The 19,342-nt window shown below is 35.2% G+C and overlaps 2 protein-coding genes across 4 annotated transcripts in view; both read left to right on the forward strand.

The window, feature by feature from the left end:
- Nucleotides 1–7,707, forward strand: part of plekhg4b (pleckstrin homology domain containing, family G (with RhoGef domain) member 4B) — a 30,464-nt gene extending 22,757 nt beyond the window's left edge. The window contains exons 17-24 of one of the 2 annotated variants that reach the window (XM_030158521.1): nucleotides 98–322; nucleotides 556–726; nucleotides 1,054–1,231; nucleotides 2,339–2,455; nucleotides 3,339–3,611; nucleotides 4,618–4,850; nucleotides 6,320–6,390; nucleotides 7,329–7,707. In XM_030158521.1, the coding sequence (XP_030014381.1) occupies nucleotides 98–322; nucleotides 556–726; nucleotides 1,054–1,231; nucleotides 2,339–2,455; nucleotides 3,339–3,611; nucleotides 4,618–4,850; nucleotides 6,320–6,364 (1,242 nt within the window). In that variant the 3' untranslated portion in view covers nucleotides 6,365–6,390; nucleotides 7,329–7,707. The remainder of the gene's footprint in view (nucleotides 1–97; nucleotides 323–555; nucleotides 727–1,053; nucleotides 1,232–2,338; nucleotides 2,456–3,338; nucleotides 3,612–4,617; nucleotides 4,851–6,319; nucleotides 6,391–7,328) is intronic. The other variant, XM_030158522.1, reaches the window with a different exon arrangement.
- A 5,820-nt stretch (nucleotides 7,708–13,527) lies between these two features.
- On the forward strand, nucleotides 13,528–16,046 carry LOC115435887 (membrane-spanning 4-domains subfamily A member 4D). Of its 2 annotated transcripts, none has more exons than XM_030158499.1 (7): nucleotides 13,528–13,653; nucleotides 13,737–13,901; nucleotides 14,016–14,105; nucleotides 14,267–14,323; nucleotides 14,563–14,667; nucleotides 14,761–14,877; nucleotides 14,953–16,046. In XM_030158499.1, the coding sequence occupies exons 2-7, from the start codon at nucleotides 13,740–13,742 to the stop codon at nucleotides 14,980–14,982; spliced, it is 561 nt and encodes a 186-aa protein (XP_030014359.1). In that variant the 5' UTR covers nucleotides 13,528–13,653; nucleotides 13,737–13,739; the 3' UTR covers nucleotides 14,983–16,046. The 2 variants fall into 2 exon arrangements, with proteins under 2 accessions (XP_030014359.1, XP_030014360.1); XM_030158500.1 differs by having other exon boundaries at nucleotides 13,595–13,661.
- The last annotated feature ends 3,296 nt before the right edge of the window (nucleotides 16,047–19,342 follow it).

Raw genomic sequence — 19,342 nt, forward strand, 5'->3', positions numbered from 1 at the left:
ATGTAGCTCCTTGAATATGTCATATTAAAGGAAGTAATCAGCGAAAGACCAATACCACCCACTCATAATAATAATAATTGTCTGTGTGTTTCTCCAGAACAAACAGGTGGAGCTCGGGGATAAGATGGACCTGGCGTCCTACTTACTGAAGCCCATCCAGAGAATGAGTAAATATGCCCTACTGCTGAAAGATCTGATCAAAGAGTGCAGCCAGTCCCAGGAGCAGGAGCTGAGTGACCTCCGCACTGCAGAGGAGATGGTCAAGTTTCAGCTTCGCCATGGCAACGACCTGCTGGCTATGGATGCCATTCGAGGCTGTGATGTGAGTATACAGAGGAACAAGCAGCGGGTTGTGATGAGTATTTAATGTGAAGGAGGGACAAATACTACTTAGCTTTATTACAGTACAACACACTGTGTGAAGGCAGAGCTGATCATTAAAGCTATTTTTAAGTTAGAGGTCATCTTGTTATATATACAATACAGTGAGATCAGGATCCCACCAGGAATTGTATTGTTCTCGCTGACGCATGTGAATGGCTGTTTCCTCTCCAGGTGAACCTTAAAGAGCAGGGTCAACTCCGCTGCCAGGATGAGTTCATAGTCTGGTGTGGACGGAGGAAATACCTCCGCCACGTCTTCTTGTTTGAAGACCTCATCCTCTTCAGCAAGACCAAAAAGATAGAAGGAGGATATGACATTTACATCTACAAACAATCCTTCAAAGTAAGAATTCATTGTTTAACCTCCTAAGACCCAGGAAATGTCAGCAAAGTACAAGCTTTTTTTTTGGTTTTTTATTAAATAAGTGCCTGTATTGGAAATATCATGAAGCAACAGTTTTTTCAGATGCAGTTTTTAAAATTTTTATGGAATGTCCTTTGAGGTGGACAGTTTTCTTTTTTTTTTGTATAAAGTTGTGAAACTCTTATCCACAAATGTGGACAGATAACCCATAACTGGGTCTCAGGAGGTTAAGGAGGATTTCTTTGCCAGTTAACATCTTGTCATCCCCAGAGAGCTAAATTTAATGTTTTTTTTTTTAAATCTTAGACAGCAGAGATAGGTATGACTGAGAATGTTGGTGATAGTGGACTGCGTTTTGAGATCTGGTTCCGTCGGAGGAAGTCACAGGACACGTTTATACTTCAGGCTAGTTCTGCCGAAGTCAAAGCTGTTTGGACCACCATTATCGGGAAGATCCTGTGGAGACAAGCCCTCAGAAACAGAGGTGTGTTTGTGTCAGACTTCACCTTGTACTCCCATCTGTACAATCTATCAGTGCTGGAAGAAATATTCTGATCCTTTATTATGTAGTAGCAATAAACTAATGTCAGTTCTGTTCAATTCTTATAAATTTGTTTGTCTCTGAGGGGAAATTCAACAGCGCAAAGAGTAGTGAAGTAAAATATATCCTATATATTCTATACATACATGTACTAACACTGTATAATGTATAATACTCCATTATGTAAACATCCAGCATGAAAAATCTTTCATAAGTGAAAGCTCATGAATTTTATCTGCAAAATGTTCTTAAATTATCAAAGGAAAGCTACTGTTGATTCTGATATATTTTTTATACAGTATATTGTCATTAGCTTGTATGAACTAATTTATATACAATTTTATAAAAAGCCAAAAATGTTGGAAACCACCAGTTTTATATTTTACATTATATTTATACAAGCACGCTGACCCATAGGGAACCATGGGTCATATTAATACCGATATCTAGGGACTGAAGCTAGTAGATGTGTCGTTCCTGTTCTTAATTTCATTTCCCGTCATGCAGCCTGTTACTGCGCTTCCGGTCAACCGAGCTACGTGATTGTAAGGCTATTGTATTCCAAAATGAGTCATATCTCCCAAAATATTGGTCCTATGAACTTGCTGAGATATTTAACGTGGAGATGGGACTATTCCTCAACTGTAGGTACCAAATTGGCCAGTTAAAAACATCTCAATTTCTCAGAGCTGTGCGGATACACACACACACACACACACACACACACACACACACACACACACACACACATGCTCTGAGACCTTCCAGTACTATGATATCGATTTGCCTTGTATATTAAGAGATTAATATATCATCCATTGTGTAAAATCTTCATCTCAATAGTAACTAAAGCTGGAAAATGAATGTTGTGGCACAGAAAGCACCATATTTACTAGTATCTATAGTACTAGTATAAAGTCACTTATGTAGAGCACTTGAGTGTAAGTACAGAGTTGCATTCCACCACTGGCATCTAATGTGACATTTAGGTTCTCTTCCCATGTTAAAGTTTACATTTTGCAATTTGAAGGCATTTTTTTGTTTTTTTAGAGTTGCGCATGCAGGAGATGGTGTCCATGGGGATTGGAAGCAAACCTTTTATGGACATTAAGCCCAGCGATGCAGCCATCAGTGACAGAGCCATTGACTATATCATGAAGGGGTCAGGTGAGCTGTTAATGAGCAGTATTTCAGCCTATGCTCGGGTTTATTCTTCCTTCAACCCTTCATCTGACAGTATTTTTATCTCATAATGTAAAACATTTCAGAATTTAAAAAATTGGAGCCGCACAATTTTTCGTTTTAGAAATATATTCATTGTGTTTTCAGAATTAACATAATGATTACAGTTACAATGGTCATCTGAGAAAGACACAAAACCCCTCACATTACATTCAGTCACTGTTGAATTCTCTTTACACATAGTCAACAAACATCTAGATGCTCAATATTTCCCATATTTTCAGAAAAATCATAAATATGTAAGTAATGTCCAACTGTTGTGTGTGTCAGACTGTTGTAATACAATGTTTAGGCTGAAGTTAGCTTAAAATTACTTTTTATTTGCCCCTGACCTTCATGACTTGAGTGGAAGTAAAGCCAGTAATAATTACTCCAGTGCAATGCAATGTCAATATCAGTTTTGAATGTCATTTTTTCAGAATGTTTCATTTTTAAGTTGAAAACTCCAGCAGCAATGTAATAATGCACCTTCTTCTACACTACATTTACCAGAACCTAAAGAATGTTATCCAGACTGATCTTGTTCCCTGGTGTTTTTAAGTATGGTATGATAACCTTTAATAGTATTTTTATGGGGTTATGTTATATAAACATCCCAGATGTAATCTAAGACATGCTGAATTTTAAGTGTCATTGCAACTATGATGATCTGTGTTACATGTCTTTAATGGTTTACCATAGACACCATAAAAAAGATTCATGTTCCTCAATTAACAGCCACAGGAATTTTCTTTCAGTCTTGTCACTGATCTTCCTCACATTGTACACACGATCTGACGGCGCTTTGTGTCTTTGTCTCTGCGAACAGAGTCGAGGACTCGTGCGTCCATTGCTGTGCCGTCTTATGAATACTCCATGTCAATCAAGAGACCTCATTCGACCATCTCTAACAGCAGCACGTCGTCCTCCAGCAGCCAGTCGTCCTCATCCCTGCTGGGCTCCCTCAACCTCCACATGTACTCCTCACCCTCTCACCAACACCCTTACTCCATGTCCACTGTGCCGTCTTTCGGCCAGTGGCCTTATGACTGCATAGAGGAAGACGAGCTGGAGCAGGACACAGGCAGCCAGCCCTCTATGAGTAAGTCATTACTGTTACTGCAAGTGAGCATCAATGCAGAAACATCCAAAAATCTAACTTTATTTTAGAAACACTTTTGAGTGGTGAAGCTATTCAATTTTACTATTTTCTGTACCGTCATATGTAAGATATTCAGCACCTTATTTGGGGCTTATTTATCTAATGAATTTCTATTACTTGCAGTGGTAGTAGTAGTAGTTTATTTCTCTTTTCATGTGATCATGTAATTTACAATTAGATAAATGTTGTGGTCAGTGCTGTTGAAACAGCACAAACATCCAATTAAACATCTGCTTCTTTCAGGAAATCACTATATATAAAATGGAAAAGACACTTAACCTTAAATTACATGTATTTGTCTTTCCTTGGAGATTGATTGGGTTGCATTGTAGTTGTGCCACCACTAGGAGTTGCCATAGTTTCAAAATCCTTCACACAATCCTCCACATACAGTGTCGAGGATTGTGTGACGACATGTTGTGTTGTGTTTCACATACTTTTGTCGTCAAGGGACCCAATTTTAATGACGAATCATATGGACCCGTTTCACAAAAGACCTAATTTTTCACATAAATGAATTCTATTGGCCATTTTTACTGTTGTTTTGGCACCTCCTTATAATATTAGATGAACTAGTCATTTTTAAGAGACATAAGTTTAATGAATAACAGCTTTGTTTTATGCACATTATTGAAAACATATTCAAGTGTGTACATGTTAAGACAGAATAAATACATTTGGGCAGAGGTGGATTTTGTCATTGTTTTTATTTCCTTTTAATAAGTAAAATATGTACAAGTTAAGAATGATTTATAAATTACACAAAATATATATGTGATGGCAGAGTTAATAATCTCTTATTTCTTGTCTTGGTGAAATGCAAACACAAATCTATTTTGCAACTTACACAAAACCGCCTGTGACCCACCTATGTGTTGCAAACCAACATGGCAACATACTGGATCGGATACACATGATGTAAACCTTGTTCTCTGTGTTGTGACAGTAACAGAGAGCTCAGAGACGTCTTCCCAGTGCACGTCCAGTGACAGTGTGACAGGACTGAGCACCCTCACCATACCCGGGCACCCAAGCATCTCCATGGACTCCTTCAACAACAACAACAATGAGCCCTCGTCCTTCCTCTGCTCCTCCACTCCTCCCTCCTCTGTGACGTCTCCTTCAATTTTTCAGAAGGACGAGGATCTCCAACCACAGGGCACCAAGTTCATCACAGCAGTAAGTGCCCGACTGACACTAAGTGTTACATTATTATACACTAAAATCAAGTTATTCCACTAGGTGTTGTTTTTCCTCTGTTACAACAATCTTATTTTAGATGTTAGTAGGTTTAGGTGTGGTTAAATACATAAATTATTTTTTTTATTTTTATTTTTTATTTTTTATTCCATTTTAACTTTAGGTAGCTGTTCTACTTGTGTGTGATCCTTTTCATTGCTCTTCTAATGCATTACTAGTTCTTTCAGAGTGACTGTCATTTACAACATTATAAAGCAGTACATGCAAAATTATTCTAAAAACAGTTCTCTGTTCTATCTTGTAAAGTTTGCTTCTGATCACTGCTTTAATATATAATTCACAGATTGTAGAGTTTTCTTCAGTGATGCAAGTTCAGAGGCATTTAAGTTGGGGGCTCAGACCAGTTTTCCCTAATACACGATTTATATATGTTTTTGTCTTCTGTTTCATAGTCTGACCCACATCTTACATTTTCAAAGGTTTACATCTTATATAAATTATATAAACTAACATTATCCATTTTATCAGTGATAATATGTTGTTTTTTTAACACTCAAAGACCTGAACAACGCCTGGAAACAGAAGCATGTACTGATCTAAAATGTTTAATAATTTTTGGTCCACTAATCCTATCAGTACATGTAAATAATTCAGGTAAAATTTTCTTAAAAGTAAAAAAAGTAAATAGTAAAATCAAAGTTTCTGGCTTTTTATCATCTTCATATAAGAACTCATTTGGACATTCAGAGGCTCTGTAGTGAGCATGGAAATACCGTCATGTTCTGCAACACTGATTCACCAGTAAAGCCTGTGTACTTTGACAAATTACAGTTGTAGACATTTGTTTATATGTTCAGTCAATGATATATTTTGCTCAAAAACTCACTTTTTATCAGCTTTTATGGAGATTTATTCAGGTAAATTATATTAAATGTAGGAAAATATCTGCTTTTAACTGAAAAATGCAGAAAATAATATAATTAATGAATTTATTTTTATTTATTTAACCTTTATTTAACCAGGTTGAGAACTGATTCTCATTTACAATAAGGACCAGGCCAAGAGGCAGCATACAAACAGAATAAATAGCAGCACAGGTCACATGTACAAAACAAACCAACAGGATGGACAGCAGAGGACAGAAGTTAATTTATAAGTCACCATACAAGAGTTGTAGGTCTTTAAGGGTTATTTTTGTCCAGGGGCTGCAGATCTTCTGTCAAATGTTGTAATGGTTGTAGTTTTATAGTTTATCTTAGACATAATATAAGAGAATATAGTCAGAAGGGAGGTTAAAACATGATTTAAAGACTGGTTTATTACCCCAAGTTGACTAAATGGTCAATCAGGCTATGGTAGGGGTTGTAAAGATCTGACTCTAAGGCAGGTAGACAAACACAGCGGCTTCAGTTTCACTTACTCATTGTTTACTGTTTTGTTTTTGCCAGAGTAAGACTGCTCATATAGCAGTAGGCATCTCCACTGTGGTCTGACTCAGAGCTGAGAGGTTTTTAGCTCAGTAAGTAACCGGTGTCACCAGAGCGGACATCAGTGTTGTTCCCTTCACAGCCTCATTAACAACTGTGAGGAACAGCCTGTGGCCTGAATACTAATCTGTGTGAAATGTGCTGTGGTGCCTGCGTTGTGCTGCATGACAATGTGTTGTCGGGTTTAGAGGGATCTCTTCCAGAAGGGTGGTGTGCTTTGTCGACTATATTTGCTCTCCTTCATGTTTCCCTCTGTTTTTTTTTTTTTTTTTTTTTTTTTTTGGTCTGCTATTTTCCTGTATGCATCTATCTGGTTTGAGCAGGAAATCAATGTATGATGTATGATACCACATGTTATGAGGCGTCGGTCTGTGTATGAACACATGCATGCTCTGTAAGGTCATTGGGTCCAAAATGCATGTGGGCTTAAACTGTGCATATTTAACCAATTTCTGTCTGTTTTCATCTTAATTGTTCTTTTTTGTGCTGGTGAATACATAAACTGTATCATCTGTGGTTAACCTTTGCTCGTTAAAGGCACCATAGAGTCAAAGCAGAGCATGATTATTTGTTATATGCTGCTGTTATAATGTTTATTTCCCAATTTTTGACCCATAGGACCCCAAGGAAGAACATCATGCTGAAAAATATAAAAGATTTTGTCTTTCAAAAGAATTCAGAGATTGATTAAACAAATACTGTTTTTATAATTGTTGTAGCCATTATAAGCATAATTTGATTTGTAAAGAAGAAAGTAATATAGCTGCTAAAATGCTAAGAACTTTAAGTTCAGAGGGCACATTATGTTTTAACACTTGAGTAAAACCCACTGCCCTCCCTTAAACATTTGTATTACATATATTACTCTAGGTATTAAGTTTTAATGTCCCTTAAGACATGAAGCATTTATACATTTGCATTTTTCTAAAAATCACTTTACTTTTTTCTCTTTCTTTCTGTCTTTTTGCAGCTGTGAAGTCCTTAAGCTGAGCACTACATGATACCGGAGCAGACTGCATTTTGGACAAAGAGACAAAAAAAAAACGGAGTCCAGCTTTGGAGCACTAAGACTTTAATGGCTGATGTTACAAAAAGCATTTCATTATGATACTGTAAATTGCAATTTGACACATAACAAACACTGTCATGATGGTACGTCAGTGATCTGTACATTTGTGTTAATGAATTAGTTATAATTCAGTGTTTATACTGTAGATGAGTTTTATTATGTATTTTACAGAAGAATAGCAGGCAGACCAATCCAGATGATGTTTACTGTCCGTTTTCTTGTCACCAGTCCTGTGTTATAACATGTTTGTACAGATAATTAAAATATTCAAAACATGTTACGTTTGTATTTACCACAGTTAGAATTTCAGTTTTTGTCCTCGTGACTTTTGACTCTGCATTAGTTACAAAGCTTTCATAGTACATCTTTCCATATGTGAAACTAACACTACGAGTGAAGCTGAAAAGTACTGATATTTCCACTGATATAAGAGCAGGACAGAAGCAAAGCAGAAGTTTTAAACCACACTCTCTCGCACATAAACTTTGAGATGCACAACTACCGTTATATGGCAAGAGAGAGTGGGTCGAGGGGCGTGAAGAGTGGTTTTTCCTTCATTTGACAGAAACTGACGCTTGGTTACCGCAAGTTTTGTGTTCTCGGTCCAAAACAAACATTAGACGCAAACCACAGCCCAGGGTATGAAGCGCAGGTTTGAACTCCAATAGAAACTATTAACCCTTAAAGACCCAAACAGCCTGAGGCAGCTAAAATCATCTACTAATGTACAATGTATAATAAGTGGTGAACCACTATTTCTATCAATACATGTAAATAATTGAGGTCAAAAGCAGTTTGTCATCTTTTCATGGTCACCAGATGTGACCCATTTGGACATTCAGAGGCTCCATAATGAAGTGGGAAACACCATCATCTTCTACAACATTGATTCACCAGTAAAACCCATGGAGTTTGACAAATGACAGTCGTTGGAGACACTTGTTTTTACATTCAGTTGATATATTTTGACGGAAAAAGCCACTTTTTCTTCAGCTTTCTCTGTTTTTGATACAATAATCCTCACCTTTACTTTGAGTTGTTATGAACACCTACGTGATGGATAAATAAAATATAGGAAAATACCTGATTTTCACTGAAAAATGCCAAATAGAGAGGATAATGCTATAATAATTGGTGATTAAATTACTTAAACATTAAATAGAGAGGAAAAAGTAATTTGGGAGTTGCCATAAAAGTAGCAGTGGGTCTTTATGGGTTAAAACAGAACAGAAAGCTGCTCTTGATGTACAAGAAACAAAATCCAATGTAATTGCTCAACATAATTTAAGTGCACATGTACTGCCCCTGTTTCTGCAACAAAAAAAGGAGTCCAGCTTCTGAAACCATTTTCAACATGTTTATGGTGATTTGCTGCGTTTTTCTTTGAAGAACCAGAAGCAGAGGACTGCAGACAGGAAAACCTCAAGCCCCAACACACACAGTTCAAGCATTTCCATCTGTTAAAAACATAAAAGAATATCAAACATGCATTCATTTTCAGGGTAGATTGTGAAATTGTAATGTTTCATGTTATCTCAGCACGATCTTACCCTCAAATGCTGGTCATTCTCTGGATTCCAGTGACTCAGGTCAACAGTTATCAGACAGGCTGCAACTGCAGCCACAATAATACAGCTGCAGTTAGCCTTGAAAGACACCTGGAATAAAAACAACTGATAAAACCTGGCAACTGGGATGCATCTTTTGGGTATATATTGATTTGTGCAGTACTTACAGACAGCAACACTGGATATTTGAATAACAAGTTTGATATAACTCCAGCAAAGATGAACTGAAAGAAAAAATGCAGTAAAATCAACAATTTTAATGTTCTCATTTCATAACTTTTTAAAATTAGATATTTTTTGAAGATGGACATACGAGTACTCCGGTAAGTTGAGAAACTCTAAATAAAGAGAACAGCGACTGTCCTATATCCTGGGTTACAGCGAAAACAATTCCCACCCCGACGCTGAAAAGGCCAGTCATCACCTGCAGAGACTGACAGAGGAACTCAGACAATAAGGCAGCACTGATAATCTGTGTTTAAAAAAAAGAGAAGCCATGATAAATGATAGTTGAGTCACAGTGATGAAAATACCTCAGTTCTTACAAAAAGTGAACCAACTATTTTAATAATAGAATTACAGTGACTCTAATGTGGTGTATCTTTACTGTATGAGACCCAGTGCAGCTTCATACGATACTTCATGTTTTAAAGAGTTTGACATTTGAACACATGCATGTTAGTGGCTATGAATGAATTAATGGTTTAAATCAGTTTTATAGATGCCTGTCCATTACAACCTCAGCTCCAAAAAAAGTTGTGACATGGTGTAAAACATAAATAAAAACAGAATGTAATGGTCTGTAAATGCCATACCCCCTTATTTTATTCACCATAGAACAATGAAAGCATATCAACTGCTGATTTATTTTTAGAAACAAATAAAGAATTTAATGAATTTTGAACAGGTGAAACAAACCGCTAGGGAAAGTTTGTAGTTCTGAAAAGAAAACAGCTGGAGGAACATTCTCCAACAGGTCAGTAACGTGATTGGGCATAAAAAGAGTATCTTAAAAAGGCAGAGTCTCTCAGAAAGAGATCTTTAGGTCGGTCAAAAAATGCATGAACAAATTGTGGAACAGTTTCAGAACAACGCTCCTCAATGTTACAAATACAGTACATCACATGATTAAATGATCCTGAGAATCTGGAAAAATCTCTGTGTACAAGCACCTATAGAATGGACAGCTTGTACATTTGAAAAGGCATAATTGATGCTGTAAGACCTATATAGGTTTTATAGATACATAAGCTCCCATCCAGACTGTATCTTTTGTGCAAGACAGCATTACACCGCCTTCTGCATCTATTCTAACAGCATGGCCTCACTGTCGAAGTGTCTGAGTACTGAACTGGCTTTCCTCCAGTCCAGACCTCTCACCAGCTAAAAACATTTAGTGCATCTTGAAATAAAAAAACACAGTAAAGGAAACTGTTGAGCTGGTAGTACCTCATGTGAGACAAGAATTAAACAATACGGTGGTAATTATGGGCCTGTCCCAACTTTTTGGAGACATGTTGCTGCCATCAAATTCAGAATTACTCAATTTGGTTTTATTAAAATGGTGCATTTTCGCAGTATGTGATGTGTTCTCTATGTGTTAGTGAGTATAACATCTGGATTTTTTGGATTTGCTAATCATTATGCATATAATTGCATTATGTTTTTATTTACATTTTATATAATGTCCTAACTTTTTGGTATCGTGGTTGTATGTGTGTTTTCCAGTTGTCGACTATTTTGATCTTAAATCTTTCTAAAACTTGAAATCACCATTTGTGTATATGGCAAAGTACTGTCATTTTATGTTCAATCAAAGCCTGCTGAAGACATGTTGCAGCAGTTTATCTTTAATTATTACAAGCTGCTCATATATAATTTTTTAACAAAACAACACAGAGGAAGAACATCTTACAAATATATGGAAAAGATTTTGTCTGACCAAAGACCAAAGAGAAAATAGTTTGAATTTTAGAAAGGCTGAAAATATCTTTTCTTCTTATCTTATCTTTCAACATTTTCTTAATAGCAAACCAGGTATGTGAATATGTAGGTACATGAATATCTAAGATCATGATTACATATAAATGATGAAGTATGTGGAAAGTCATGTTTGCAACCGTGAGAAAATATGACTCTTGTTCCTCAAATGACATTTAGAAGTATAAAATTATAGCAGTAGAGAAACACAGTCTAAATCTGCATAACAGGATATGAACCAGTTCAGCCATTAAATGTGAGATAAAAACCTTCAAACCAACATTTCCTGTCACTGTTGCCCACGTCTGAGGTGTGGGTTCAAGTTTTGGATCTTTATCTGTTGTATAAGCTGTAGAATAAAAAGCTGACAGTTTATTGTTGTGAAAAGTGTTGCACTGGTTTAAGTGTTCACAAATACTTCTACCTTACATTTCTGAGAACAGAAAATGTGTGAAAAAAACAGCTCGCACCCTTAGTTCCTCTGTACTTGTGTTGCAACTTAAGAAACAGAGAAGCCAGAAATTTCAACAACAATATTAACACCAAAAAAACCAAAAAAAAAAATCAAATTCAGCAACTATCTCTGAATTTGTCAGGGTTATAATGCTTAATATTTCTGACAATCAGAAACTGATTCAGATGTAACAGGCAATTTATTTTCATTAAATTGTATATCAACTTAAATATATATTTCTTTATTTAATTATTATCATTTGACATCACAGTTTGTTTCAAAAGTGTTGTGTTTTTGTGTGTCCAAGTCTGTTTAAACCACCTTACCCCTAACACAGCGGGCTGTTTCTTCAGCAGGTCATGCAGCGGTCCTTTTTTATCAGGCATGAGCTCCGTGGCTTGATAACGCACCAGCGTTGGCTTTCTTCTGCCCGCTCTGTGTGGCTGTAATTCAGCTTGATGGATATCCATGTCAATGTCTGCACAGGCCATGATGCCACCCTGATCTGGAGGGGTCAGGAAGTATAATAATTGAATTAATCATTTAATTCAAATGTGCAATAATTTGTTTTTACCTTCCAGGACTTTTATTATTATTACTTTTTTCTGATCAGAACTCTATTTTACATGTGTATATTTGTGTTTGTCTGTGCAATACCTGTTTTTATATGTTTTAGCTGTGTTTCTGTTTTGTTTCTGTTTTTGTTCATGTCTTTTTTTCTTTGGATTCAGTGACTCAGGGAAACGCACAAGAATTCCAATGTACCTATACTGCAATGCGTCTGTGCAAATGGCAAATAAAGTCTATTCTATTCTATTCTATTCTATTCTATTCTATTCTATTCTATTCTATTCTATTCTATTCTATAATACGATGGCTTAAAAATTAACATTCATAATTCAGACAGAACATTATCTCTCATTAAATCACTGTACAATGTCCTGCACCGGCCAGTTCCAAATTACATGTCATAACATTTAATTCACAAAACACAACTACTTACATTGAATATACAGTCACGGAAAAAATTATTAGACCACCCTTATTTTCTTCAGTTTCTTGTTCATTTTAATGCCTGGTACAACTAAAGGTACATTTGTTTCAACAAATATAATGATAACAGCAAAAATAGCTCATAAGAGTTTAATTTCAGAGCTGATATCTAGCCATTTTCCATGTTTTCTTGATAATAACCAAAATCAACTTGGAAGGGCAGTGTGGAACTGAATGCACTCATTTATATATTTTTTAAAAAAAGTAAATATAAATAAATATATAAATATGCTGCATAAGGTAGGTAATATTGCTTGCAGTGGATTTTATATTTGTTATTGATCAACATATATGATATAACTTAATGAGATGTATGACATATGTTTTATTGCAGTTATTCCAGATATATATCCATATATGTTTATTTATTAAGCTTTCATTTTTCTTTTAAAATCAGAGCAAATTTAGCCAATATATAATAAACAAAGATGACCAAAAAAAATTACAAATATGCAAACTTAGCATAATGATATCTGACAAATTTAGCCCATCATAACTGAACATGTTTTCTCTATGTAGTTTTATACATAGCTCACAAAACCTGCAAAAAACATAACACATATGACAGCCTAGAATTTAAGGTATGACAGAAAAAAACAGCAACATATATGAACAGACTGGTTATTTATTTATATTATATAGATATCATATTAATTTTTTTTTTTTTCAATATTTTTAATTAAGAATAGTATTCTTACCACGTCCGGCTTGAGAATCATCTATTTCATACTCTGTTTTCTGCCCAAACAACAGTGTCACTTTGTAGTCATGATGTTCACTTCCCTGTAAATTCTGTGAAGTCTGTGGTCACACTTTGACTTCCTCATGCTGATGAGGGTCTCACAACTATTTCCACCCTTCAAATGGTCACATTGTCTTACATTTTAATACACTTAAGATATATCACATAAAATAAAAACACCTCTTCTGTCAAACTTGTATATATTTATAGATGTATATATCTGAATTAAAACAAACGTTTGTCAAAACAACATGGGCAGAGTTTGTGGGTTTGTTTGTTTGTGTGTGTGTGTGTGTGTGTCAGTGTGCGTGTGAGAGAAAGGGTGAGAGAGAGCGTATAGACAAAGCCTGTTTGTGGCAGATCATTTCCTTATTGGCCTCATTTGGCAAAGCAGAAAATTTCAGGTCTGAGTTATATGAAAAGAACAAGGTAAAGAGGTAAATTCATGACAATCAAGAACATCATTAAATTTAACAGCTCTAATATTATTTACTGTGACCTTTTTTCTTTAGAAAATGAAGAAGACATTTGTGTGTGATGAATCCATGGTCATCACAGTTCCTATTGGGAACCTCAGAGATGCTCAAGAAGGTCAACTAATGCCAGAGAAATTCTACTGTGTGTTCAAAGATTCCTACAAGGTCTTCGCCGTCAAAGGGAAGCCTAAGCCTCTCGGGGTAAGTTGATCTGTTTATTCCATATATAGAGCCATAAAGCAGTGGTGACATGTGCATAAACAGTTTTATTTCTCTAGATTGTGTTTATTATTTGTCTTTTCTCTTTATTTAAAGGCAGCCCAGGCCATCACTGGTGTGTTCCTTTTTACCCTTGGTCTGGTTTTTGCAACAGACTTCAGGATGTACACTCTACCCAGTGTTGTGGTAAATAAACCTGAATAAATACATCAAATTTATGTTTATACGCTGCTTTTAAAAACAAATATAAATATGTGTCTTAGTGAAGTTATGTATTTAAACATATTTTGTCCCTTTGATTTAGGTTTTTAATATTTCTGTGTAATATTCATGTTGTGCTGTTGTAGTTTGTGGTGTGTGGTATGCTGTCCTACGCTGCAGGACAATGTCCAAACATGCATGTGGTAAGAAAAATTTGATTTAAAAAATAAAAAAAGCTATTTTATTGTTTATTTTAAAAAATGTTGACTGTGCAGGTGCATTAATTAGTTGAATGAATAATGAATTGTGTTACTATTCTGGAATTGTTGTGAATATAACATAATATAAAAGCAAAAATTGCATTCTGTTCAAAATTCATCTTTTTTATGTTTGACTCACATCCTTTGTTCTGTTTAAAGTTAATGTATTTTTTCTGCTCTAGACAAAGCTCTCGTTCTCTCTGAACATCATCAGCTTCTTCTGGTCTATCGCGGCTTTTACTCTCTCGTTGATTTGGTTTGTTCATTTGCCAGAGCATGAATCAAAGGTAAAAGTGAACTACTCTTGAGTCAGTACTAGTGACTGTCAGAAATTTAGAAGCTACATGTATGACTTCATCGTTCATCCACCGTCTTCGCAGCTGCATCAAGGAATCAATGGCCTGATCATGACTTTGCTGGTTGTGGAGGATTTAATAGCCATCTCCTTGATCTACTGGTTGAGTAAAGCTGTGTGCAGAGAAAACTTCAACACTCTGGTAAGTGCATTTCTTCAAAAACTGTGTATGAGAGAAACAAATTTTCTCCAAATAATTATCTTTTTTTTTCTGCAGCCTGTGATACTGTTGAAACAAGCGGACTGACCTCAAAGCTGAAGCAAAACAAGCAGATCTGTATTTGAATGCAAACAGATGGAGACGAAATACAGTTTTTGTACATTTACCTGCTTGTATAAAGAGATTAAACATACTCATATTAAATAAAATAAAGTATTATGCTCGTTAATGTTAATAATTTAAACTGAAAAATTTAAATTCACACAAAAGTTGTATTGTTCCAATATCTGAAAACTTAATCAATGTACTATATACTACAATATCTGAAAACTGAGTATGTTTCCAGTTTGTGCATCATTTAAAGTGTTATTTTAATTGCTGTAAAACATAATCTTAGCATAAGAAAAGAGGCTGTTTTAAAAATGTAACCGCAGACTACTTAGTTGATATAATATGTAACTGCAACATCAAAAGTTATAACCTTGTTTTGTAAAGATTTTATTTTTATTTTCAACATACCCTACTGCTTTCGGTTCTACTTTTGTCATCATTAACTCAGAACTGAATTTTTTAACAGAAATATTTTATTTGTTTAACTTTCATTTCTTCATTTCAATTTCCCCTTTGCTCCACCTCTCTATCGCTACAGCGTTGTAATATAAGAGCTACTCTCTTCTTTGCTTGTTTTTCTTGTCTATATCATTATTCTTATTCTTATTCTTATTCTTATTCTTATTCTTATTCTTATTCTTATTATTCAATATAATGAATTATAAAATGTGTAAAATTGACAAAGATGAACAATCAGCTTCTAAGTATCTACATGAGTTGTCAAAAGGGTTTTGAAAGAATAACTGAAAAGCATTATAAAACAATTTGTCATTTTTTTGCTGTTAAAATAGTAGACGATTGATGGATAGATTCTTTTGACAATAAATGAAATGTATTTTTATGTGGCGATCTATGAATAAAACACAAGTTTCATTTCATGTATTCTTGTTTACTTTTGGCTAAATGTGTATATTTTTTAAGATCATATTGCAGTTTATGTAATAAATAATGCATTTTCCAATTTGTGTCCATGCTGAAATTATCTGACTTGATACAAATGAAGGAAAATATGGATAAAGTGGAGGTAAGATGCTGGTCTTTTCACTCTGTTGCCTTTGTGGATCTAGTTTTGTCGAGTCAGGGCTGATGTTGATCTTGTCCACCTTCATGGGCCATGTGGTTTTCGTGATCCTTATCTGTTCACTGTAAAACCCAATGAGTTTTTTCAGCAAATCATTTGATATAATTCATTGCCTTAAATTATTTGATTTTATCAACTCAATTTCTGCATTAAAAAAATATGACAAGTAGCTCAAAGGTTTATTGTTAAGGTAACTTGGTCAAATAAAGCTGATAGTATCAATTACATTCAGTCAATTAAACATCTTTGAATTAAATAAGACTAATTTATGTTGTACAGAACACTGCATCACGGGTAATTAGTATAACATAGTTTGTGTAATATGTTTTGCTGAAATTGTAATGGTATGATGGTGGACTTAAAATGGGTTCAGATCATGAACATCTGCAGATATTTGACCATGTGGGGAGTCAGTGTCCTGAGGCAAAGCCATGGAACTGTGACTAATAAGCTTCATGTCAGGAGGGATTACGTGAAAATAGAGTGGTGGAGATGTGTCCTGCAAATAGATTGGAAGCAGCAAGTAATCACTTATTGAAATGTTATGAGTTAAATTAAATCAAATGGCTGACTCCAATCTTTATTTAATGACCCTTTTGTTTTGTAACTTACTGCATTCATTAAGAAGAACTGTGGTTTTGGTGGAAACATATGAGAAACCTACTTTAGGAATGGATAAATCATTTTCTACCAAAAATAATTACATTTTAAATTTATTAGGCATTTCTGCAGCTTATTTTTTTGTAACCCTAAAAGACAAAAACATTCACCATTGACCAAAAGCATCTACTGATCTAAAATGTTTTAGATCAGTTTCTCAGCTTCTGTCATCAGATATGAACCATATGGACATTCAGTGCCTCTGTAGTGAACGTGGAAATGCTGTCATCTTCTGTAACATTGATTCACCAATAAAAACCCATGTAGTTTAACAAATGACAGTTGTTATAGAACAGGGGTGCCCAACCCTGGTCCTCGAGAGCCACTATCCTTCATGTTTTAGATGTACCCCTCTTCCAACACACCTGATTCAAATGATAAGCTTATCATTAAGCTCTGCAGAAGTCTGCTAACGACCGTCAGGCGTGTTGGAGGAGGGATACATCTAAAACGTGCAGGATAGTAGCACTCAAGGACCAGGGTTGGACACCCCTGTTACACAAGCTTGTTTTCATGTCTAGTTAATGATATATTTTGGTCAGACTCACGTTTGCTTTTCTGTTTTAATATAATAAACTTAACATTTTCAGGAATATCTACATAATCAGTAAATCAGATATTGAAAAATACCTGATTACCTTAAAATTGCACTTGCTTCTCTCAAGAGATTGTGGGTTGTTCATATTTTTACAGATTATTCACAATTTTTTTTGTGAAAGGAAAGTTTCATATTTTACATATTTTCATGTAATTTTACTTCATGACACTAAAACCAGGAGAAAAATTTTGAGTTGTCATTATTCATAGATTATTATTCTAGTATTTTACTGGTTCCACCCACTTGTGATAGTACTCGGTTGTATGTGGCCTCTAAACTAAAATAATTTGGACACCCTTGATTACCTCCGCCAAGGAGGTTATGTTTTTGCCAGGGTTTGTTTGTCTGTCCATTAGTGTGCAACATAACTCAAAAAGTTATGGACAGATTTTGATGAAATTTTCAGGGTTTGTTGGAAATGGGATAAGGAAGAAATGATTAAATTTTGGTGGTGATCGGGGGTGGGGGGGCCCACGGGGGGGGCGCAGACCAGAAAATTTCATCAAAATCTGTCCTTTTTGAGTTATGTTGCACACTAACAGACAGACAAACAGACAGACAGACAGACAGACAGACAAACAAACCCTGGCAAAAACATAACCTCCTTGGCATGGGGGGGCCCACGGGGGGGGCCACTGATCAGCCTTGGCGGAGGTCTGCGCTCTCCGAGTGCTTCTAGTTGTTAATGTCTTCAGTGTAATTTTTTGCACTTCACAAATACATCCCATGGGCTGGTTTGGGACCTTTGGTGGGCTGAATTTGGCCCATGAGCCATATGTTTGTCACCCTCGCTTGACATAAAACTGAACCTAATTTCTCAGCAGAGATTCATATAATTTTTCACAGAGGAGCGCCAAGTTTCTCAAGAATTATTGTTATGATTGTCTTTAGCAAGTAGTAAAGAAACAAGATCTGTAAAATGAGATTATTCATACATGGGCCCTGAACTAAAATGAGTTTGACACCTATGATGTAAAGCACAGGTGTCAACCATGCGCCCGGGGGCCAAAACTGACCCACCAAAGGGTCCAATCCGGCTCGTGGGATGAATTTGTGAAATGCAAAAGTTACACTGAAGATACTAACAATCAAGGATGTTAAAATAATTTTAGGTCAATCTAAAGTGGGTCAGACAGTAAAATAATATCATAATAACCAATAAATAATGAAAACTGCAAATTTTCCTCTTTGTTTTAGTGTAAAAAAAGTTAAATTGCACAAAAATGTTTACATTTACAGACTAGCCTTTTACAAAAAAAAAAAGTGAATAACCTGAACAAATATGAACCTGAAATGTCTTAAGAGAAGTATGTGGAATTGTACCAATATTCTGCCTGTTATTAAATGTTTTGTGCATTTGTAGATCCACTGTGATCTGTAAGTTATGATGCACATGTATAAATGATAAACTAAGGCATAATATTGTTAACATTGCACTTATTTTACTTAAGAATTTTCAGGTTGGTCATTGTAGCGGCTATTTGTCATCAAAATTAAATCAACTTAAAGGTGACTGAACTTAAGACTGAGACATAACTCAAATAACCACTAGATGCACCATGGGTTTGTGGTTTACACAGTCAAAAACACAATGTCCATATCATAGATGTAGTTCAGTTGGTTTATTTTCAAGATTTCGCAGGCAAACAACAAAAACTAAGGCGTTTTGTGCTGTCTCTCCTGTTCATCCTTTCTGATCTTCTGCGTGTCTGGTAAAAAAACCATAGGCCCACCCAGGTGCATGCTGGTCTATCTTTGTGCTCCTTATTTATACCCAGGTGCCCACGGTCTAAACCAATAAGAAAACACAAAACAAAAAGATGCTAAATACCAAAGAATGAAAACAATAACCATAAAAATAAAAAAATATATTCTAAATATTAAACAAACAAAAAATAAACAATTAGCACAAAATACTAAATTAGTAAACAAAAAAGGTAAATTAACTTTACACAAAAAACTAAACCGACAAATAGCTCCTACAGTCATATTTGTTC

The sequence above is a fragment of the Sphaeramia orbicularis genome, chromosome 16 (assembly GCF_902148855.1).
Source record: "Sphaeramia orbicularis chromosome 16, fSphaOr1.1, whole genome shotgun sequence".
Classification (NCBI taxonomy): Eukaryota; Metazoa; Chordata; class Actinopteri; order Kurtiformes; family Apogonidae; genus Sphaeramia; species Sphaeramia orbicularis.

Bases quoted from the DNA above. Each gene is read 5' to 3' on its own strand.
- LOC115435887 (XM_030158499.1), top strand. From the start codon at position 13,740: ATGAAGAAGACATTTGTGTGTGATGAATCCATGGTCATCACAGTTCCT. The intron at 14,324-14,562 runs GTAAGAAAAATT...TTTCTGCTCTAG, and splicing joins AATGTCCAAACATGCATGTG to ACAAAGCTCTCGTTCTCTCT. The intron at 14,668-14,760 runs GTAAAAGTGAAC...CCGTCTTCGCAG, and splicing joins TGCCAGAGCATGAATCAAAG to CTGCATCAAGGAATCAATGG.